Source organism: Chrysochloris asiatica, unplaced genomic scaffold, assembly GCF_000296735.1.
Source record: "Chrysochloris asiatica unplaced genomic scaffold, ChrAsi1.0 scaffold00004, whole genome shotgun sequence".
In the NCBI taxonomy this organism is placed as follows: domain Eukaryota; kingdom Metazoa; phylum Chordata; class Mammalia; order Afrosoricida; family Chrysochloridae; genus Chrysochloris; species Chrysochloris asiatica.
In genome coordinates this window covers 30,312,913-30,337,502 of record NW_006408522.1, presented here as the reverse complement: position 1 = coordinate 30,337,502, position 24,590 = coordinate 30,312,913, and the positions used below count along the sequence as shown (strand labels likewise).

Genomic DNA, 24,590 nt, shown 5'->3' with positions numbered 1-24,590 from the left:
GTGGTGAGGTTGGCCCAGGATCGAACATTGTTTCGTTCTGCTGTGCATGGAGTCGCTATGAGTCGGTTCCGACTCGATGGCACCTGACAACAACAACAAAGAGGAAGGATATTCTGTCTACAATATCATCACTGTGAAAATTAACAATTTTGTGGTCTTAAATATCTATAATTCTAGTATATAAAAACAAAATGTAAAGCAAACCTTCTGAATAAAAACATTAAAGCCAAATTCCATATCACTAAAAACTGGAAGGAGATCTAATTCCATACTCCTCATCATTCTTTTCTGGAGAAATTCTCTCACATTTTAGTTGAGATTTTGTAGCCAACTAAATGAGAGAATGAACATACAGCTGCTAAAATCAGACTGCTCTGCCACTTTATATATGCCTTATAGTGTTATTGTTATGTGCAGTCAAGTTGGTCCCGACTCATAGCAACCCTGTGTAGGGTTTCCAAGCAGCAGCTGGTAAGTTTGAACCACTGACCTTGCAGTTAGCAGCCCAGTATGTATTGCACTGTCACACCATTACTAATCATCTGTGAAACTGGGATGATTTGGACCTATTTTTATTAGGTGTTGTCAAGTCAGTCCCAACTCTTAGCAACTTTATCCACAACAGAATGAAACACTGCCTGGTCCTGTGCCAACCTCACAATCGTTGCCACGCTTGAGCTCATTGTTACTGCCACTGGGCCATTCCATCTCTGTGAAGGGTTTCCTTTTTTTTTTTTGCTGACCCTCCTCTTTATCAAGACATGATGTCCTTCTCCAGGGACTGGTCACTCCTGATAATACATCCATCCCAAGGATGCTATATGGAGTCTGGTAGTCTTGGCTCTAAGGAATATTCTGGCTGTATTTTTTCCAACACAGATTTGTTCTTTTGGCAGTCATGGTACTTTTAATATTCTCCTCCAACACCAGAATTCAAATGCATCAATTCTTCTGTAGTCTTCCTTATTTGAACCTACTCATCTGTATTAGAAAATTTCAATGGACAGCTTGAGAAGACAAAGTATTGTAATGATATGTGCAAAGAACTGGAATTAGAAAACTGGGGAGTAGGAAGAACATATTCAACATTTTCTCAAGGTGGAAGAGAAAAAACTTCAAATCTTGGCTTGTGATATTGAAGGATTCTACAATATTGAATGGAATGCTTATCCTACAGCAGGTGTACGGCTTCATTTGCCTGGATCCACAGTTAACACTCACAGAAGCAGCAGTCAAGAAATCAAAGGATGTATTGCATTAGGTAAATCTGCTGCACAAGATCTCTTTAAAGTGTTAAAGAGCAAAGATGTCAGTTTTAAGACTGTGTGCCTGACTTAAGCCATGGTGGTTCAAACTCACCTGCTGCTCCTCAGAAACCCTATATAGGGTCTCTATGATGGCACTGAACAACAACAATGGCATGTGAAAGTTGGACAGTGGACACAGAAGACTAGAAGAATCCATGCATTTCAATTATGATGTTGGCAAGGAATATTGAAAGTACCATGGACTGCTAAAAGAACAAAAATCTGTCTTGGACAAAAGTACTGCCAGAATACTCCTCAGGAACAAGGATGGCGAGACTTCATTGTTAGTGCTTTGGATGTGTTATCTGGAGGGACTAATCACTGGAGAAGTCTATTATGTTAGGTAAAGTGGAGGGTCAGTGAGAAAGAGGAAGATCCCCAACAAGATGGCAAACATAGCAATTGTTTGAACAGTGTCTCGTTCTGTTGTGAATAGGGACTCTATGAATCAGAATGGACTCGACAACACCTAACAAAAACAATAATTTAACAGGGTAGTTAATTTGTTGTTTTTGACGATTAAGTGAGATAAGAGCTAGAAAATACTTAACATAGTCCTGAGAATGTAGGATGCTCAATAAATATTAATGTTCTTGCCCCGTTTTATGATTATCACTATATAGTAGGTGGAGTCCTCGTGTGGTGATGTAGGATAAGCACTGGACCGTGAAGTTGGTTTGAACCTCAAAGTCGACAGTTCAAACTCACCAGCTACTCCTTGGAAACCCTGTAAATTGGAACCCACTCTGTGGTATTTAACAGCAACAACAATATATTTGGAAGCTCTTAATGTGTATAAAATGAAATTTTTTGTGTGAATTGGAGTATGCCTATTTGAAACTCTAGGTTCACCTTTGGTTCACCAAATCCTGTTGCATAGTGATTACCAAAAGCACAGGTAATGAAAGGAAAAACAGATAAATTGCATCTCAACTAAAGGATGCATCATGAAAATGAAAAGGCAACCTACAAAATTGAGCAAAAAACATTTGCAAATTAAACATCTGACAAGCGATTAGTATCTAGAATGTATACGGAACTCTTAAGATTCAATAATAAAAAGGCAACTCAATTTTTTAAATGGGTGAAGGGCTTGAACAGACGTTTCTCTAAAGAAGATGAACAAATGGCCAATAATCACACAAAAAGATGCTAAACATCATTAGTTGTTAGAGAAATGATGATTAAAATTGAACAATAAAAACCATAATAAAACACACATATTCACTAGGATGGTTATAATCCAAAAGACAAATGTTGATAGGGACGTGGAGAAATTGGAACCTGAGTACATTGCTGATGGCAATGTAAAATGGTGCCAAACAGTTTGGCAATTCCTTAAAATGTTAAATGTTTTCCTTCTGGGTACATACCCAAGAGAATTGAAGTGGTTGCCTGGGGCTTGGGGAGGGAGGCCAGGAATCGGGGAGTTACTGCTAATGGGCACAGAATTTCCTTTTGGGGTGATGAAAATGTTCTAAAATTAGATTGTCATAATGGTTGCACAACTTGGTGAATATATTTAAAACCACTGAGCTGCCTCTTCCTATCCAGAGCAAGGAGACGTGAAGAAAGTCAAAGACTCAAGGAAACAATTAGTCCAAAGGACTAAGGGGCCATGTGAGCCACAGCTTCTGCTAGCCTGAGACCCAAAGAACCAGATGATGCCTGCCTACCACACCGCTGATGGCTCGGATCAGGCTCAAAACTCAAGGTCTTAATGGGATGAAAATGTAGAGTGAGATTCAAAGTGATATAAAACCCAGAGACTAGTGGAACCCCTGAAACTATTACTCTTAGATACCCTTCAACCCTGGAGCTGAATGTATCCCTGGGTTCAGAGAGCAGCAGGGAGGGGTAGAATGGATAGGAATGCAGGGAGGAAGTAGGAAGGATGCCACCATTACATTGGGTGGGTTGCAGTTAATGTCACAAAGCAAAATGTTGAATGTGAAACTAGTGTGCTCTATACATTTTCACTCAAATCACAATAAAATGTTTGCAAAAACACAACCCACTGCACTACAACTTTAAATGGGTGAATTACAGTATGTGAATTATGCCTCATAAAGCAGTTAAATGTATATACAAGGAAGCTTCAAAAAGTTAGTGGAAAAATTCCATTATCTTTCAATTCATTTTTTCATGAACTGTTTGAAGCCCCCTTATGTGTGTGTGTGTGAGAAATATTTCTAAAGAGAAAGTCTTACTCCCATCTTGATGCCATCCCCCCTTTTGTCTTGCTCAGCCCACTGTGACAACCACATTTATATCTCTTTCTTTTGATGGCAAATAAGAACATGAATAATAGATGTTCAACACTGTTAGTCATTAGTCCAGGGCAGTCTAGATTATTCTGACTCATAGCATCCTTACAGGACAGAATAGAATTGCTCCATGGGGCTTCCTCTTTGTAGAACCAGACTACCTCATCTTTCTCCCGAGGAGCAGCTGGTGGGTTTGAACTGCCAATCTTTGGTAAGCAGGTTTCCCTGTTAGTCATTATCAAACCAAATCCACTGCTGTAGAGTCAATTCTAGTTTATATAGTGACTCTATAGGACACAGCAGAACTGTCCACAGGGTTTCTGAGACTATAAATCTTTACGGGAGCAGACAGTCTCATAGCAACCCGAGCAGTGACTGGTGGGTTTGAACCGCCAACCTTGATGTTAGAAGCCTAGTGCTTAGCCCACTGCAACAACAGGGCTCCTTTGTTAGTCATTGTTGTATTGTTAAGCACCATTGAGTCGGTTCTGACTCATAGTAACACTGTATAGGGTTTCTGAGAAGCGTCTGGTGGGTTCAAACCTCTGACTATGGTTAGTAGTCCACTGCTTATTCTACGCCACCACACCAGACCCTTTCTTAGTTGTTATGGTAATAAAAACCCAAATTCAAACCACAACGAAATACCACTAAACATCCACTTGTTGTTGAGCACCTTTGAGTCAGTTCTGACTTATAGCCACCCTGTATAGGGTTTCGGAGAAGCAGCTGGTGAATATGAATCACCAACCATGCAGTTCAATCTGACCTTGCAGTCCAGTGCATTATCCTACAGTGCTTCACCGGGACTCCAAATATCCACTTTGTATGTGCCGTGGAGTCGGTTCTGACTCATAGCGACCCTACACAGGGTTTCCGAGGCTGTAAATCTTTATGGGAGCAGACCGCCTCATCTTTCTCCCGCGGAACTGCTGGTAGTTTTGAACTGCTGACCTTGAGGCTCGCAGCCCAATTCATAACCACTACACTACCAGAGCTCCTCTAAAAAGACAGTTAATACCAGATAGTGAGAATATGAAGCAACTGGAAACATCATACAATGCTAATGGGAATACAAAATGGTACAGCTAAAAGGTCTACATTCTGTAATGGAAGGAGGAGAGTGGTTGATCTTGCATTTCAGGAGCAGAGGACCCTGGGACCATCAAGCGAGAAGAGCGGAGTGCAGGACCCTATTCAGAGAACAGTGATGCCAGAGATGGAGGCAGAGATGATGACATGGAGAGATGGAGCAGCTGGGGACTCTGGATTCAGGGAGGGATAGGGGCTGTGTGCTGGCGGCCGGAGGGGCGGGGGCTGGCTTTGGTTGTGTGAATGGTTGATATTCCTGCGTGCTTCAGTGTACATCCAAAAAAAAAAAAACAGAGGGAATGGAAGCAAATACTGTTGAATGATGCATGGAGGATCTTTGCAATGAAACGAAATACGATAGGATGAATGTAAAGCTGATGTTCTCCCATGTAAATGATCACTCAAATCATAATAAAAACTAAAAATAATTTAAAAATGGTACAGCTAGTGTAGTAGTTAACCTCCAAGATGACCCCCAAATATCCCTGCCTTCCTACCATTTAATCCCTGGGGGTGTGTTACTAGTAGATGAAAGGATATGTGATAATATGTAACTTTCAAAGCTACACTTGTTCTCGCTCAGGTCGCTTATTCTGAAGAAAAAACTGCCATATTGTGAATACAGTCAAACAGCTCTATGGAAAGCTCACATGGAGAAACATTGAGACCCCTTGCCAACAGCCAGGAAGGAACTGAGTTTCTTGGCAACAGTTATGTGAGGCAACCATCTTGGAAGCAGATCCTCCAGCTTCAGTGAAGCCTTTAGATGACTGTAACCCTGGTCAGCACCCCACAAGGACCCTGAGCAAGAAAAATCCAGCTAAGCCACTCCCCAATTCTTAGCCCACTAGCACCAAGAGATAGTAAATGTTTTAAGCTGCTGATTTTTTGGGTCATTTGTAACACAGTAATAGGTAACGAATACACTCATGCCAGAAAACAGCTCAATAGTGTCTTGTAAAAGTAAACATGCTGGTGGTCTGCCAGTGGAGTCGTTTCCAACTCATATAGAGGGTTTCTGAGGCTATGAATCTTTACAGAAGCAGAAAGTCTCATGTTTTTCCCTCGGAACCACTGGTAGTTTTGAATGGCTGACCTTGAGGATAGCAGCTTGACTTATAACCATTACACTACCTGAGTTCCTGAAAGCAAACATAGACTTATAATAAACCGTGTGACTCAGCAATCCTACTCCTAGGTATTTACCAAAAAGAAACAAAAATGCATCCCGACACAAGGACATGAATGGTCACAGCATTTTACTCATCATAGCTAGCAAACAAAAATGACCCAAACTTTCTGACTTTAAACTGGTCACTAGATAAACAAATAGTGGTATTATCCTTTATAGTAAATTATCGTAATCCAAGTAAAAGGTTTATGACATAACTTTTATATATTAAAAATTCTTTGAAAGTCCCACTAAAACACTGTATAGGAGCTACTTCTTGTTGTTAAGTGCCGTCGAGTTGGTCAGACTCATAGTGACCCTATCTAGGGTTTCCAAGGAACAGCTGGTGGTTTTGAACCGCCAACCTTGCTGTTCAAACTGACCTTAGATTCAGTGCATTATCCTACAGTGCCACACCAGCAGACTTTTATTAATCTGGATAAAACAAATTTGAATAAAAATTGTTTCTATACTTTTTTTTTTTTTTTTTTTGGCAGAATAGACTGCAAGGGGAGAGGAAGAAGAGAGGAGAACTAAGTTATATAATTTATTTTTTCCACATTTCAACCAAAAAAGGCTAAGTTAACTCCAAATTATCTACCATGGTGCTAAGTAGAATGGTATGCCTTCTGTTTATGTTGCTTCCTGCTTTCTCCATGCTAGCTGTAATCTTTTGTTTTCATTTCAGCATGAAGTGGGTCAACTTTGGCAGACAGTATTAGCTCTAGAGCTCTGACTGGGTGGACTATTTCATAGCTGCAGCTCAACTTCTTATTTTGATCAATACAATTTCCTCTCCCTAATAAACATCTTGCACCCCAAATTCCATCTCTGTATTTGCTTCCAGAGAGCCTAAGCTGTAATAATTTCTATTAAAAAAATTACAAAACATCACTGAGAGAATTATAGAAGACCGCAATGTATCTTTCTCATGAATCTCAACCAAAATCCCATCAGGTGTGTGTGAAAATTGACAAGCTGAACTAGAGGGAGAAACAAAATCTTAGAACTTAATACTCAATGTTAAGGGAAAATTGATGGGTATGGGATTTCTTTTTGGGGTGGGTGATGAAAATGCTAAAAATATTGCATAATGGTAATGATCATTCAACCTTGTGAATATGCTACTAAAAGCCACTGAAATAGAAGATTCAAAAGGTGAATTTTATGATATGTGAATTATACCTCAAAAAAAAAATTTCCCCACATTTACTTATTTTCATCTTTTAATTGCCAGAAACTAAAACAACAATTTATCATATGAATTAACTCCCTCCTCAATATATATTTGATTTTTTCCCCTAAAACAGGAAGCTGCTGAACACTGTAAGTAACATGCTTACAAGACGTCTTGGGCCAGGACTTGCAATTTAGTCTGTCCCTGCTGTAACAACACCTTGGCTTCCTTTGGCTCTGGTGTGGAAAGGCTTGAAGAGCATAGTCAACACTGGGTTTACCTAGAATCTAAGTGATGCAAATATTACTGCTTTCAGAGGAAGGGCCCAGGAAGACTATACGTGTTACATAGCAACAGGAATAGCCCAACAGTAAATCCTTTCTGGGGCAACGCTATAACCAAGAAAGGCAGGAAAGGCTATAGTTGAAGCCACAGTTGGATTAGTATATGCTTTACCACCTCCTCTACTGGTGTGTCTCCCCTCACCCAGAGAGCAGGGAACACTCCATGTCACCAAACCAAATCACCCCCAAACCTTATACCACATTAGGAATCTGGTTTAGTCTTTCACTAGAACAGAGGTTCTTAAATTTTAGTTCATCCGAATCAGCTGAAGACATGGTAAACTGCGGATTGCTGGGTTCCACCCACAAAGTTTCTGCCTCAGTTGGTCTAGGTGTGTATTTGCATTTTCTAATAAGTTCCCAGATGCTGCTGATGCTATTGGTCTAGGGACTACACTTTGAAAACTACTGTGTTAGAAATTTCTACTCTAAATATTGGTCATGAAGTAGTAGGACTTCTCACCCAGTCAGAAATATTGTAGACCAGTATTGAGCAATTAGTTAAACTGATGGTATTTGGAAGGTATCTGGAGAGCTGGGTCAGGCCAGGCATGGAGACTCAAGGGGGGATGCCTTGGATGCTGTTCACAGAAGCACTAACTCTAGTACCTTAACCTGAGCACGGGAGGATTTATCTGAAATGTGCCAGGGGTAGATGCATGTGAATTAGTATGCATAGATGACATTACTGAGCACCCACCCATGTCAGAATAGTCGGGAAAGGTTTTTGTCAGTGATAATCATGTTTTACATTAATTCAGCTTCACAGCTGACACAATGTGGGATGCACACAGCTCTGCATCTGAATCTAGGCTCTGACAATCCCGAGTTGGGCGACCTGGGCACAACTACTCAGAATCTTGGGGTAAATGTGTGGGATAGATAAATATTTAGCAATATTTTGTCTGAACTATTTCTTTCCTGCCTCCTTCCTACCCGCCCCCCTCCCCATTGTTCTTAGTCCCTCCAACTTTAAGCCCCAGGCATTCCTTGCCTCCGGATGAAGACTGAAGTTCTGAGAACAATCCTATTCAAAATGTAGGTGTGGACTTGCATCATTTGGGAGTGATACAAATTCATGGACTTCACTCCTAGCCTACTGAGTTTGAATCTGTGTGTGTGTGGGGTGGGGTGGGGTGGGGGGAGGACGACTCTGGAACCTTAGTTTACCCAGTAACCTCTTCAGATTATTATTATTTTTTAACTTTTCATTGTGATTTGGATGATTGTTTAAAGAGTAAATTGGTTTTCCGTTCAACAATTCATTTTTTGTTTTATTTATTGAAATCCCCACAAATAACAGCACTTTCCCCACTTCTTCCTAACGATCATGTTTTACATTTCACCTTCTTTCCTATCCCTTTCTGCTTTCTGAACTTTGTCCTTGGACAAATGCCACTGTTTCACCTCATATAGTTGATTGTTCCAAGGAGTGGGTACCTCCCTGATGTTATTATTCAACCAACAAGCATGTCTCTAAGTTGAGTCATGGGTGAGTTCAGTTTCAGTTCCAAGTTTAGAAGGGTGTCTAAGGGCCATAGTCTAGGGGGGCTCCACCAGTCTCTTTTAGACCAGTAAGCCTGGTCTTCTTATCATTCTTAATTTTGTTTCACATTTTCCACCCACTCTACCCAGGCTCTCCTGTGGTGATCCTTTCAGAGAGGGTAACAGTAGCTGGGCACCATCTAGTTCTTCTGGTGTCAGGGTTCTGGTGACAGAGATGAATGGGATCCATTAGTCCTTCAGACTATTTGATTCCATGGGTCTTTGATTTTCTATACGCTTCTTTGCTTCAAACAGGGTCTTTAAGCTTATTCTTAACTGAGAGTTTACACACATGTAACTTAAGGGCTGAAGTTTGAGACGCTCTGATCTGGAAAACAGAAGTTTCAAATTTGAGGCTTCAAAGTCTAAAAGTGAAATAAAAATGTGAAAGCCAGCCTACAGTATGTTGGGAGAGAAAGTTGATTTTTTTTTAGCTTGGGAAACTGAGCCCAGAGTTTATGTTTTAAGCTGGGAATATGGAAGAATGATATAGTAGCCCAAAAGGAGAGAAGCAGATTGGTCAGCAGGAAGGAGAGATGAGGATCATACCTAAATAAGAATAGATGTTAGAGGAATTACAATGTTTACAGCCCTCTTTCCAAAGACCCCCTAGGGAGCTGGCTTGGGAAGGTTATCTAGGTCCGTTAGACTCTCCCTCTCAGGAGCCTGAAGTAAGAGAGAAGAGTTCAGAGTTAGAGGTGCACATGTGCGAAGGAGTTAGGACTGAGGAGGGATCAGAGGGTCAGTGACACCCAAAGTTATTGAGGGAGTGAAGACGGATAGGAAGCCAATCAGGAGAGAGATAAGAGAGTTGGACAGGAAGCCAGAAAAAAGCCAAGATGAAAGAGGCAAGTACATGTGCAGAATCAAGATGATTATTGTCTTTAGCTTGCTGTTGTTAAGTGCTGTTGAGTAGGTTCCGACTGATAAAGACTGTATAGGGTTTCCGAGGAGCGGCTGGTGGGCTTGAACCGCCGACCTTGAGGTCAAGTGCATTATCCTGAGCCTTATAAAGGGGACCAGGACAGCTCTAGCGGCAAAGCATCAGAAGGAAGTGTCATCATCATTTCCTGATTGTTGATGGTCCGATCTTCGTGCCGGACCGATCTGCCTGGTCCTCTCCAGGCCCTAGCTTGACTTAGCACTGCTTTCTGCGGCGTTGACTTTGGACTGGGAGGAGCAGGTGCCACGGTCGGCCGGGGTGGAGCCTGCAGGTGGCATCTGGGCCGGCTGCCCCCCAGGTCCCGCCTGTGGAGTGGGCCTCGGCGACACGACACCTGCGGAGTTGGCTGGTTTCTCATTAACTCCCTTGTCCACAGAAAACCCGCTCCAGTCGCGCGCTGGTGGTGAGGTCAGTTTCCGTTTAAGCTGCTTTGCATTAAAAAAAAAAGGCAAAACTGTTCCCTTGACTGGAAAACGTAACACCTGAGAGCTTTGTGAAGCGGTGTTTAGGACCAGCTGAGGGTTCCAGAGTTGTTCTGGGGGCTTTGGGGACAGCACTTCACCAGCTTCAGGTGTTGAGCGCTCACTTTTCTAATACGTTGTTGTTGTTAAGTGCTGTCGACTGGATTCCGACCCATAGCGACCCTGTATAGGGTTTTCAAAGAGCAGCTGGTGAGCTTGAACCACCGACCTTGCAGTTCATAAGGCTTTACAGTCTGACGCATTAGTCCACAGCACCACACCAGGACTCCTTTCTAACACATAACACATGTCATTTAACTGAATCCTTACACCATCCCCTGAGGTAGGGGCACAATTTTCTTGTTTTTTGAGATGAGAGAGGTTGAGTTCTTGGCCAGGATCACACAAGCTTGCAATCAGCAGAGCTGGGGGTGTGCCTAGGGGTACAGGGTGAACAGGGACTTGCTAGGCCATCTCCAGATATAATCCAATGTTAACATTTCTCGGCTTTCTAGTTCTAAATGGAAATGAATTCACCAACAGCTTGACCTTGGAGGCCATCACTTAGGGGCCATGATTGTTCTTCTAATCTTGGGTGCTAGGATGCTCTCAATATCCTCACTTCATCATGAACCTGCCTCTTGCAGCTTTGCTAAAAAGGGATCTGGACAATCAGTTGCAGGGGAGCTGAAGGGTCTCACCAACAGGCTATACTTTTCTTTAAGGTCGAGACTCTCTTTTCTTTACTTAGCACAGTAAATGGCACAGTAAATATAGGTGTTCCTTATGTGTTTCCTGAATGGTTAAATTGTGTGATGAATTCTTTTGCAAAGTCACATACCTTAATTCATCTCTAGCATAAGTAATCGCTAGTATTTAAGTGCTCATAAAAAGTATTTATGAGCGCCTCCTATGTGTCAAGGAGTTCCTAGGTAGTGCAAATAGTTCATTATTGTTGTTGTTAAGTGCTGTTGAGTTGGTTCCGACTCATAGAAAGCCTGTATAAGGTTCCCAAGGAGCAGCTAGTGAGCTTGAACCACTGACTTTTCGATTCAAATCGACCTTGCAGTCCAGCGCATTAACCAACAGTACCACACAGGACTAATGGTTAATTACTTAGCTACTAACCAAAAGGTTAGTAAAACTTTTTAAAGTGTTGAAGATCAAAGCTGTCAGCTTGAGGACTAAGGTACACCTGACCCAAACCATGGTATTTTCAATAACCTCATATGCATGCAAAAGCTGGACAGTGAATAAGGAAGACCGTAGAAGAATTGATGCCTTTGAATTATGGTGTTGGGAGGAGAATATTGATGGTGCCATGGACTGCCAAAAGATCCAATAGATCCGTTTTGGAAGAAGTGCAGCCAGAGTGCTCCTTGGAGGCCAAGATGGCCAAACTTCATCTCTCATACTTCAGGCATATCATCAGGAAGGACCAGTCGCTGGAGAAGGATGTCATGCTGGGTAAGGCGGAGGGTCAGAGAAAAAGAGGAAGACCCCCAGTGAGATGCATTGGCCAAGTGGCAGCATCGATGGACTCAAGTGTGGCAACAATTAGGAGGTTGGCCCAGGACCGGGCAATATTTCGTTCTGTTGTGTATAGGGTCACTATGGGTTGGGACTGACTCGATGGCACCTAGCAACAACAACCAAAAGGTTGGAGTTCAAATCTACTCAGAGGTACCCCAGAATGAAGACCTGACAATCTGCTTCCAAAAAGAAACCAACCACAGTCATTGAAAACCCTGTGGAGTGCTATTGTACTTGGAGACACATGGGGTCACCATGAGTCAGAATAGACTCAGTGCCCACTAGTTACTGCTACGTGCCAGATGCTAGCAATTCAACAGCTGGACCCTCATGGGCTTCCAGTTTTGTGTGGGAAGAAAGAATGAATTTTCCAAGTACATGTGAAATGACAGCTGTGATAAACTTCCTGAAGGAAAGGGAAACTATGAGAGACAAGCAAAAGGGACTACCCAAGGTTTAAGGAAGACTTCCTTGAGGAAGAGGTTTGCACATGGATCCACCTCCCCACACACCTAGCCATTACATACCATGTTCCAGAGGGAGCCCATTTTTCTAATAGGTTTGTTGTTGTTAAGTGCCATTGAGTTGGTACTGATTCATAATAGCAACTTTAGGCACAGCAGAACGAAACACTGCCCGATCCTGGGCCAACCTCACTACTGTTGCCATGCTTGAGTCCATCAATGCTGTCACTTGGCCAATCCATCTCATTGGAGGTATTCCTCTTTTTCTCTGACCTTCCACGTTACCATACATGATATCCTTCTCGAGCGACTGGTCCTTCCTGACAATATGTCCGAAGTATGAGACACAAGTTTAGCCATCTTGGCCTCCAAGGTGCACTCTGGCTGCTTGTCTTCCGAAACTGATCTATTGATTCTTTTGACAGTCCATGGAACTTTCAATATTCTCCTCCAACACCATAACTCAAATACATTAATTGTTCTATGGTCTTCCTTATTCACTGTCCAGCTTTCGCATGCATATGAGGTGATTGAAAATACCATGGCTTGGGTCAGGTGCACCTTAGTCCTCAAGCTGACATCTTTGATCTTTAACACTTTAAAAAGGTCTTGTGCAGATTTGCTTAATGCACTATGTCATTTGATCTCTTGACTGCTATTTCCATGAGTGTTGATAGTTGATCCAAGAAGAATGAAGTCCTTGACAACTTCCGTCTTTTCTCCATTGATAAGAATGTTGTTTATTGGTGAGTGGTGAGAATTTTTTGTTTTCTTTACGTTGAGATGTAATCCATACTGAAGGCTGTGCTCTTTGATCTTCATCAGTAAATGTTTTAAGTCCTCTTCACTTTCAGCAAGCAAGGTTGTATCATCTGTATATCACAGGTTGTTAATGAGTCTAGGTAAGTGGACCAATAGTCAATGGTGGAATTATTCATTTAAATAATTTACAGGCCACACTATGTACTCAGTTGTCAAAAAGAAATAAATATTATGAAATGTACTGTTGGCAAAGTTATAGGGAAATAGGTACAAATTATATTTTATTGTTAATGACACTGTAGGTTCAACATTTCCAAAGAATAACCTGTTAATATGTAACAAGATTGTCACTTTACCCCAGGAAGTATTCTTAAAGAAAATACAGTGCTGTGTATAATAGCAAAAATTGCTTTAAAAGGAAATAAGCTAATATAAAATAAAAAGGAATACTTTAACTGAAGAAAGCAGAATGCAAAACAGAAAACGCATGGGACTTGTGACTATGTAACAAATGATTGTTATACACATGAGGATCAGAAGTAAATTTAGAGAGGTAAATTTTTATAGTACAAATACAGTTTTATTTTTATAGGTTTCATTTTGAAATACTTTCAAATTTACAGAAAAGTTACAAAAACAGTGTCTATTCCCAACTGTTAACATTTTGCCATATTGTCTTTATCATTCTATCTTCTCTATCATCATTTTTGTTTTTTTTCTTTTTCTGAACTGGTTGAAACTAAGTGGCAACCATGATGCCCCATGAACCTTACGTACTTAAGAGTATGTGCCCTAAAAGACAGGAATAGGTTTTGTTTTGAAAATCTTTAATGAGATTTGTTTTTCTATAAATCTGACTAAGAGTAGGATAATGTGATTTTCTTTAACACACCAGGAGAAAATAACACACCAGGAGCAATAGTACCTGGGAGCTGCTGTGTTCTCACTTACTTGTCACTTCTAGTCAGACAGAGCAAAAAAAATGAAGTTGTCACAAGAGTCGATCCTGGCTGAAAGCACAGAATACCAGAAAGATGTTTACCTATGCTTTATTGACTATGCAAAGACATTCAATTGTGTGGATCATGACAAACTATGGACAATATTGCGAAGTATAAGTATTCCGGAACACTTAATTGTACTCATGAAGAATCTGTCCATGGACCATGAAGCAGTTGTTCAAACAGAACATGGTTAACACTGAACGTTTTAAAATTAAGAAAGGTGTCTGACAGGGTTGTATTCTTTCATCATACTTATTCAACCTATATGCTGAACAAATAATCCAAGAAGTTGGGTTATATGAAGAAAAATATGGCATCAGGATTGGAGGAAGACTCATTAACAACCTGTGATATACAGATGATACAACCTTGCTTGCTGAAAGTGAAGAGGACATAAAATATTTACTGATGAAGATCAAAGACCACAGCCTTCTATATGGATTGCATCTCAATGTAAAGAAAACAAAAATCCTCACCACTGGACCAATAAACAACATTCTTATCAACGGAGAAAAGATGGAAGGTCAAGGACTTCATTTTTCTGGGATCAACTATCAACACTCATGGAAGCAGCAGTCAAGAAATCAAATGATGTATTGCATTAGACAAATCTGCTGCACAAGACCTTTTTAAAGTGTTGAAGAGCACCGATAACAGCTTGAGGACTAAGGTGTGCCTGACCCAAGCCATGGTATTTTCAATAGCCTCATATGCATGTGAAAGCTGGACAGTGAATAAGGAAGACTGTAGAAGAATTGGTGCTTTTTAGTTGTGGTGTTGGAGGAGAATACTGAGAGTTCCATGGGCTGCCAAAAGAACCAATAGATTTGTTTTGGAAGAAGTGCAGCCAGAGAGCTCCTTGGAGTCCAGGATGGCCAAACTTCGTCTCTCATACTTTGGACATATTGTCAGGAAGGACCAGTCTCTGGGGAAGGATATCATGTTTGGTCAGATGGAGGGTCAGAGAAAAAGAGGAAGACCCCAGCAAGATGGATTGGCCAAGTGGCAGCATCAATGGGCTCAAGCGTGGCAACAATAGTGAGGTTGGCCCAGGACGGGGCAGTGTTTCATTCTGTTGTGCATAGGGTCGCTATGAGTTGGTACCGACTTGATGGCACCTAACAACAACAACAACCATCAACACTAATGGAAGCAGCAGTCAAGAAATTTATGACATTAGGCAAATATACTGCAAAGAACTCTTTAAAGTGTTAAAGAACAAAGATATCACTTTGAGAACTAAGGTGGGCCTGACCCAAACCCTGGTATTTTCAGTTGCCTCATATGCATGTGAAAGCTGGACAATGGGTAAGGAAGACCAAATAAGAATCGATGCATATGACTTATGGTGTTGGCAAAGAATATTGAAAGTACTATGAATTGCCAAAAGAACACACAAATCTGTCTTGGAAGAAGCACAGTCAGAATACTCCTTGGAAGTGAGTATAGGAAGACTTCATCTCACATACTTTGGACATGCTAACAGGAGGGACTAGTCCCTGGAAGAAGACATCATGCTTGGCCAATTAGAGCGTTAGCGAAAAAGAGGAAGAGTCCGCAATGATGTGAACTGACACAATGGCTGCAACAATTGGCTCAAACGTGACAACATTGTGAGGATGATGTGGGACTGGTCAGTGTTTCCTTCTGTTATGCATAGGCTTGCTATGAGTTGGAACTGACTTGATTTCACCTAACAACAAAAACTTGGACACAACTACAGGCTTTAGGTTCAGAGGACAGCAGGAGAGGTGCAGGATAGTGGGAAGGAAGATTTCCTAAGGGAAAGGCCAATTTACTGGAGTAAATTAGCCTGTGGGAAAGGCAACTCTGTCTACGTTTGAAAATGTCTCCAGTCATTTGCTTTCGGTGCACAGGGTCGCTTATCCCAGTGGAAAGAAGATGCCTTGCCTCGTGATGGTTCTGTCCACACTGTAGCAAGCTCTTGTTCCCTGAAACTCTCTCTAGGGCCCCAATGGACAGGAGCACCATCTATGGCCATAATGACATATGGCCTAAGGCCATGTTGGGTGATGGTTCTTTATAGGCCAATCTTGAACATTCACATGCATCATTTACTTGGATTTTCACCTTTCTGTGAGAAACAGGAGGCTCCAGGACACACAGGAGAAGGGTTCTGCATTCTCAACCTCCCTGATACCTCCATACATGTTTGCTTCCAATATCTTTCCCTCTGGGCCCTGAGGCAAGGTCACACACTCCCCAGTAGGCTAGGGAGCTGAAGTCACTGTCTGTTTTCAAATACTTGTTACTGAGTCATTGCTTGGGCCTGAGAAGGGGAAACCCAGCCCTTCTGGCTGCAGCCACACATTCTGGCTCTGTTTGCCCCGAGGGGTCCTCACCGTTCATCCTGAGCTGGCAGTACATGGCGTCCAGGATGCTGAGGGTGGCAGCAAGGTATAAAAATCAGGAGTTCTCTTCCTGTTTTGCTGCCGCTGCCCCTCAGAGCCTGCCTGCAGGGTTCCGTGTGTGGTTATTTTATAGTCTCTCTGCCTCTGTCAGGTTGATAGCCCACAAGCCACCCCCTTGCTCCCTACACAAGGTCTTCATGCCAGTCATCTTCACAGATCCTGGCTCCTTCCTACTGCAAGCTGGTGGCATTCTGGAAAACGCACACCGTTTTGTATGGAAACTATATAAGTAAAGAGGCTTTAGCAGCTCAGACCACAGGAAGTGTACACTAGTGAGGCACTGAGAGAATGTCAGGGAAGGAGCACAAGGCCTTCTGGGATTCCTTTTGTGGGGGACAGGAAAGGTCTGCTGCCTCCACAGACAGGGCCCTGACACACTCAGGGAGGGGCTGACTGCAAGTGGGTTTCACCTTACACACTTAATATCAAGTCTCCCCATTTAAAGCCTCAGCTGTCTACCCTTGGCTGTACTTTAACGTCTCCTGATGCCCAGGTGCACTCTGGACCATGTGAATCAGAATCTCTGGAGTGGAGCCCAGACCTCTCTTCTTATTTAAGCCCTCTTGGTATTTTCATTGTGTAGTCAAGATTGGGAACCGTCCTATTGCGGCACTGTATGTTAAGCACTGGGCTGCTAACCGCAAGATCACCAGTTCAAACCCATCAGCTGTTTCCCCGAAACTCTACAGGGTTGTTACGAGTTGGAACTGACTCAATGACACACCACCACCACTGCCACCACCATCACCACCCACTGCTAGAACTTCATGCTTGGGTGTATGGGATCTGGAGACTGCCTGGGTTTGAGTCCTACTTCCTCTACTGACTAGTTGTGTCATTACAAGTCTCGCAACCTCAGAAAGCCTCAACTTTTTCATTGGTGAATTGAAAATGTGAATAAAAGTGATGCAAGATTGTGACAAGCCAAGTAAAACACTCCTAACAGTAACACTCAGTAAGTGCTAGATGCTTTCAAATAATTTGTATTCTAAGCCTTGTCTGCAAAATGTAAACTTTCTTGAGGGCAGGACTGGTGTCTCCCCAGTTTCGTGCTCTAGGCACTTCGTAAATACAGTCTTCACTGCTTTGCACACTGGTTGCACATGGTAAATACATAAGTTGGAAGGGTATCCTTTAGTAACCTTAGGACTTGCTTCCTGATTTAACCAGGGAATAAAATCAGAGTGTGTGTATTGGTTTTGTTTAGGAATTTATTCCTTTATTAAGTGCCAACTGTGTGCTGTGCTGTAAGACTTCAAAGACAAAGGTACAATTGTTGTCAATGGGGAGTTGAGAGTCTGATGGAGGGACATGGCTCATGACCTTGGATTTTCTTTATTGTGCTTTAAAAGTGGTACAGAAATGTTCAGGCACCCTGAAGAGGAGAAGAAGGAAAAAGTCGGGTAGAAAGAAGAAGGGGAGAGGGAGGAGAAGTGGAACACAGAAGAGATGGGAGAGGATCTTTACCATGAGAAGGAGTTTGCCAGATAGAGAAGGGAAGAGCATTTGAGGCAGAGCGAACAGTGACTATAAAGCCAGGGAGGCTAAGAGGGCATGGTGCAATCTGAGGAAGGTGTGATATGGCAGGAAAGGCATCGGTCCTCAAATGCTGGACAGGCAGCCTGTGGCCAGATGGGAGAGCCCTGAGGGCTGGGCTAAGAGACTGGGACTTTATCCTGTCTGCCTGGGTGGTTTCTGTCATGTTTGTGAGCTAGGAAGGTAAACAGAGCACACCTGTGCTAGTTTCCTTCTTTAAGGCTTAGCTGGCTGTCACTCTTTATCAAGGGACACCAGACACAAGCAAGTCAAGAATCAGCCACTGTACAGTCCCTTCTCTTGGTTCTGCCTAGGAGAGACCTGTCAGGTCGGGTCAAGCTTTTCCTCCACCTCTGGGTCAGAAGGGTAGGTGGAGGAGAGTAGGTGTGGAGGAGGTGGATGTGGCGATGATCCCCTTGAGTTTCATTTGTTGGAGGTGTTAACTTTCAGGTTCATATCTGCTGGGAAAAGTTGGGTAGCGTATGAAAACCAGGCAGGGTGGCAGGGCTTAGCTACAGGACCCTGCTGGCCTGACAGAAACTGGCCCTTGTTATTTGTTTGATTTGCACCCTGGATCTGCCCCTCCCAGCTATGATGTCTTGGGTATTAATCTCCCTGTCATGACCTCAGTTTCATCATTTGTAATGAAGGGGGTGGATCAGGGACCTTCCAACTCTGATTCCAAGGAAGGAGGAAGCTCAGGGAATTTTGTGGGCAAATTACTGAGGGTGGGGTTACCCTGAAAGAACAAATCATCTTCTACAGGGGCCAGGAGCCTTTTCAGAGTGGGTGGGGAACAAGACTCACCTCCCTGCCTAACCTTGCTGCTTCTAGATCTGGCTTTAGCCGTAGACCCTGGTAGAAACCAGGCTAGGGAGCTGCGGGATGGTGGTGTGGGTGGTAGGGTGGTAGGGTGGTGGTACAGTTTCTCCCCTAGATCCAGCCAACAGGAAGGAGCAGAGATCCCTTAGTGAGGCAGTCCTAAAGAAAGTGCTAGGATGTTCCAGCTGCTTGGAGGTTTCCAGGGGCAGCGTGGTGAGTGATAGAGGAAGTTCAGCTAAGGTTTCTGAGCTAAGAACCTGAAGAAAAGATAAAGATTGCAGCTGAAGCAAAGACTGTGTGAATCTGAGCAGACGGGTTCACCTCACCACAGCAGCCACACCCACTATGTCTGCTGGAGGGTCCCAAAGACTCACCCTCTCCATACATGCTTAGTCACAGCGAACTGAAAACCCAGGATTTTTGCTTTAAGGAACATTTCTTTATGCCTTTATTAACACTCAGCACCAACCTTTTCTGAATTTAAGAAGTCAAGGTAAATTATTTTATAAAAGCATTTTTATTAATACAGACACTCAGACATGACTTTAGACAACCTACTAGTCATTCACACAGTCAACATTTACTGAACATCAGCACAGGGCATAGGCCTTCTCTCAGGGCTGAGATCTCTCAGCATTCTCTCAGGGCTGATATCAGGAGCTCATGGAACCACAGAAGAGATTCAGGAAAAACTCCCAGGAGAGAGAACCTTGAGGACTATCCTGGAGGACTCCAGAAGTTTAGCCAAATGAAGGTGAGAGGGCATTTTAGGGAGAGCAAACAGCAGAGGTAAATGCCAGAAGGCAGAAGCTATGAGTCGTTTATTGTGGTCAAAGCAGGTAGTTGAACAGTCCCTTTCCCTGCACACATTACAATGATTAAAATTCGTGATTTGTGTTGTTAGGTGCCCTTGAGTTGGTTCTAACTGATAGTGACCCTGCACACAACAGAAGGAAACCCTACCAGGTCCTGCACTCGCCAACCTCACAATTGTTACACTTGAGCCCGTTGCTGCCACTGGGCCAGTCCAAATTGTTTTCACTGACCCTCTACTTTACCAAGTATGATGAGCCCTCCTGATAATGTGTGAAGTATGTATATGCTTTTAAATATTCCCTTCACCCCAGGAGATGAATGGTGTGCCAGGATTCTTGTTCCCAGCACAATGCCCAGCACACAATACAGTGATGCTAAATGTACAAGTAAATGGGCAATATTTCTTCCGTTTATGTTGGTTAGATCAGAAAAGGGTTGTGAAGCCATGCTAATGAGTTTAGGCAATATCCTAGAGGTTATAGGGAGTCACTGAAGATTTCAAGTAGGGAACTGACATGGTCAGCTTTGAGGGAGACGTAGACGTTGCCCCGGTTTCTAATCTAGCTTTGGCAGCTGGGCCATTGATATTGCTGCTCCCTGAGACAGGGACCTTGGAAGAAAGAGTAGGTTTGGAGGAGGAGTGATGAGCTTGCACAGGGCTGTGTTTGAGGACTGGTGGGATACTTCCAGTTTAAGAAATAAATGTTGGGTGTCTCCAGCGAGAGATGCTTAGGGGAAGCCTGGGGGTGACCTGGAGAAACCCTACCGGGTAAGGAAGGAGCCGAGGAGTGAGTGGTCAGGAAGGGTGGGGAAGTGTCAGGAGCCTGTACCTCAGGATTTTGAGTACTGTGAACTTCCTCTTGTGTTCTGACTACCCCAGTGGCATCACTAGGGTTGATGTCACTCAGGGTGGTAACTCATGGTGTCACCCCTCCCCCCATGGACTTCCTCCCACACCAGACCATAGAGAATCCTTAGGAATGTTCTTTGTACTAGTAAATCATCGTTCCTGTCCATCTCGGATGGTAATAGCAATAGTAGTGACATAAACAAGCAGTGACATTAAAATCACACCTTTAAATTGCAACAGTGTGTGCAGACAAAACCTAATGATGCAAAGCTTTGTTGTAATTGGATAATAATGATAGAGAAGGTTCAGAAGTAAATTAGCCTTGCAAGTATATGGATATATGTAAGCTAGGCTTTTGAGAAGTGCTTTTGTTCTTATAACTGTTAAGGGCCACCGAGTCAATTATGACTCATAGCAACCCTGTGTAGTGTTTCTGAGGCTTTAAATTTTTCAAGGGACAGAAAGCCTCATCTTTCTCCCAAGCTGACACCAACCTTGTGGTTCGAAGTCCAGTGCTTATCCTAAGGAGCTACTGCGCTCCCCTTATAACTCATTACAGGGAAATTTTAATAAAAAATAAATTGCTGCTGAAACACTGCACAGCAATCTTATAGTCATTTTGGTATCATCTCCTCTGGGAGTGAGCCCTGGGTGCAGTCTCCACCCCTCACCCCCTAGTAAGCTTCTGCACTGCCCTCCTCATTACCATTCCATCTGCCTGAGCAGGGCCTTGGCCAGGGACCTTTTATCAGCTCCATGGTTCAACGGCTGCCGTTTCCTTGGCTAATTTCATTTTTGTGGTCACAAGACTGCAAATTTCTATGGTTTCCCCTTCTGTGTCTTTCCAAGACCCCCTTTCTACCTGCTACACTTTCTCCTCACCTAGGTTGCTTCTTCCATGTCTGCAAACTGGCTGTGTAACCCTCCTCACACCCCTAACTGTTCTCTCGGAATTGCCCCTAGCTCTTTTCTGCCCACCTGACAGGTGAGCCAAGGAGCTCTGGTAGCGTAGGGCTGCAAACCACAAGGTCAGCAGTTCGAAACTACCAGCTGTTCCGCAGGAGAAGGATGAGGCTTTTTGCTCCTGTAAAGATTTACAGCCTCGGAAACCCTGTACAGGGTCACTATGAGTCGGAACCGACTCCATGCCACATAACCAACCAACAGGCGAGCCAAACTCTTCCCAGCTGTGCTGTGGATGGGGTTCAGGTACTTCCGGCTTCCTTTTCTCTTCTTGCTTGCTTCTTCCTTTCCTCTCACTTCTTCCTCTGATCTGGCTGTGCCCTGAAGTCCTTGTGACTTCAGTGGGGAGGAAAATCCAGGACTAGCTCTCTATTTGCCAGCCAAACTTTGCCCAGCTGTGGCTCAGGTGCAGCATATAATGCCTAATGCTCAGCAACAGCTTTTCCGGGGTCCAAAGCCCTGATTTGTAGGGTTTACTGACTTCTGTGTGTAAGTTCGCCCACAATGATCATTTTCAAATTCCCAACATGATGGCGCTGAAAGAGAAGTTGGAAAGAGCGATGTGCATGTAGTGTTTCTACCATACAGACACAGTAGATGTAAGTAGCCTTGGGAGCACATATCATTGCAAAATGCAGGACAATAATTAGGGAGTGATGAGTTTTGAGTATTTATTACTTTTATTTATATCCATTTTCTTCTAAGTTGTTATAATCTAATTTTTTAAAATAATGGTGTGTTTAACAACTGGTCTGCAAAATTCCTAAAAATGTAATGATCAGCTCTTGCAAGCAGTATGAGCTGACTCCAACACCTGAGCTAGGAGGAAAGGGGGTGACTCCAAACTTCAGGGAGTAATGTTTACTCAGGCTCCAACAGGGGTGCAGTGGCTGTGTGTGCTCTCTTTTGGGGTTCTCTCACTTCCCTTTTCCTACCCAGACTGTGGGCCCCATCAATCTGGGAGGTGGATGTGGGCAGGAGGTCTCAGCATCACCATTTATAGTTGGATTCCAGAAGAGCAGAGCCTGGTTTTGGGCCTCTCACTTTTACACAGCAGACCTGTGCTTTGTGAGCCTGGGCCCACAGGCTCTGTGTTTGCCCACACCCTGGTCTCTGAAAGCTTCCTCTGGCAGCCCCCACAGTCAGGAAGTTTTAATGGTGCAACGGTCCTCCCCCTATGAAGATGTGAAATCATGTGAGGGTTGCAATTTCCACATTGCTTAGAAATCGGGCTTGCCCAATCATCCTCAATGAAGAAAACAAAAGAAAACCCAGCACTGAAGTTTCTTTCTGAGTTTCTTTCTCCGTGGGCTACAGGGATGTTGAACTGGGTCTGAATCGAGGTGGAACAGAAAAGGACTTCCCTAGTACAATTCTCCACCACTCCTCTGTCAGTTTGTCGTACTGTGGTGGCTTACGTGTTGCTATAATTCTGCATCAAAGAGCACAGCCTTCGGTATGGATTGCATCTCAATGTAAAGAAAACAAAAACCCTCACCATTGTACCAATAAGCTACATCCATATAAATGGAGAAAAGATTGAAGTTGTCAAGGACTTCATTTTGCTCAGCTCAGCCACTCAACACTCATGGAAGCAGCAGTCAAGAAATCAAATGACGTATTGCATTAAACAAATCTGCTGCACAAGACCTTTTAAAAGTGTTTAATAGCAAAGATGTCAGTTTGAGGACTAAGATGCACCTGACACAAGTCATGGTATTTTTAATAACTTCATATGCATATGAAAGCTGGACAGTGAATAAGGAAGACCGTAGAAGAATTGATGTATTTGAGTTATGGTATTGGAGGAGAATATTGAAAGTGCCAGGGACTGCCAAAAGAACAAACCAATCTATGTTGGAAGGAGTACAGCCAGAGTGCTCCTTGGAAATCAGGATATCCAGACTTCATCTCTCATACTTTGGACATATGGTCAGTAGGGACAAGTCCCTGGAGAAGAATAACATGTTTAGTAAAGTGTAGGGTCAGAGAAAAAGAGGAAGACCTCTAACAGGATGGATTGGCACAGTGGCAGCAGCAGTGGGCTCAGGCATAGCCGTGATTATGAGGTTGGTTCAGGACCTGGTAGTGCTCTGTTCTCTTTTGCATAAGGTCGCTATCAGTCGGTACTGACCCCATGGCACCTAACAATAACAGCAGTGCAATTCTACCTGGAGTCAATTCTAAACAGTAAGAGTGAAAAGTACCAAGGAGCTCATTCAACAAATGCTAAGTATGCCAGTCTTTGTGTTAGGCCTTGGGGACATCAGAGAGGGTGCTCCACTGTGGTGAAAACCCTTTTGTGGCTCTTCCAGGGAGTGTGTTGGATCTTGATTTTGTTGTTCCTGCCACTGAGGCACTTGCCAAAGTATGGCACAGTGTCTCCTGATAGAAGTTTGTGTCAGGAGCGTTGTGGAGAAGCAAGCCACATATACCTCCGTACCTGGTTTATGCCTTTCCCTCATAACCACGCCCCTTCCCATGCTCCTTCTAGGCAGAGCCTCCTCCACCTATACAGCACTTGTGTTCTATCTTGGGCTTTTTCTTTAATAATGGGGTTTATGTGCCCTGGTTTCTAAGCTCATTCATTCATTCATTTGTTCTTTCAACTGTAGGACAGGCTAAGGAGGAAGAAGGAAATGGAAGACTTGTTAAAGACTGAGATGGGGTAGCATAAGCAGTTGGGCCAGGGGAGTATCCACCCAGAGCAGAGGATGAGGAGAGCAGTCTAGGAGAGCCAGAGGGAGGAGGCTACTCATACCCATGCTGCAAGACCTTACTGATTTAAAATGTGTTCACCCAACAAGCACCATTTCTAGCTTCTTTTACTAGATTTTCGAAGCCCATCAAGTTACTTTCAAACAATCACAAAATATAATTAATGAAAACAAAACTATAATGAAGGATAAGGGAAGAGAGGTAGGAAATACTTATATCACCTGTTGATCAGCATTGCTCCATTCCCCTGCTCTTCTCTCAGACTCTGTGAATGGGTACTTGCCCTGTGTAAACAGTGAAACAGTGTCCAAATGTCATGTGGGATATATGTATGTATATATACGTATGCATGTATATGTATATGCATGTATACGTATATATAT

General features: G+C 43.2%; 1 protein-coding gene across 1 annotated transcript in view; it reads left to right on the top strand.

The window, feature by feature from the left end:
• Window positions 1-22,713, top strand: part of SPATA5L1 (spermatogenesis associated 5-like 1) — a 72,839-nt gene extending 50,126 nt beyond the window's left edge. Inside the window, exon 7 of the mRNA XM_006831872.1 lies at window positions 22,429-22,713. Within this exon, the coding sequence (XP_006831935.1) occupies window positions 22,429-22,713 (285 nt within the window). The remainder of the gene's footprint in view (window positions 1-22,428) is intronic.
• Window positions 22,714-24,590: the final 1,877 nt, after the last annotated feature.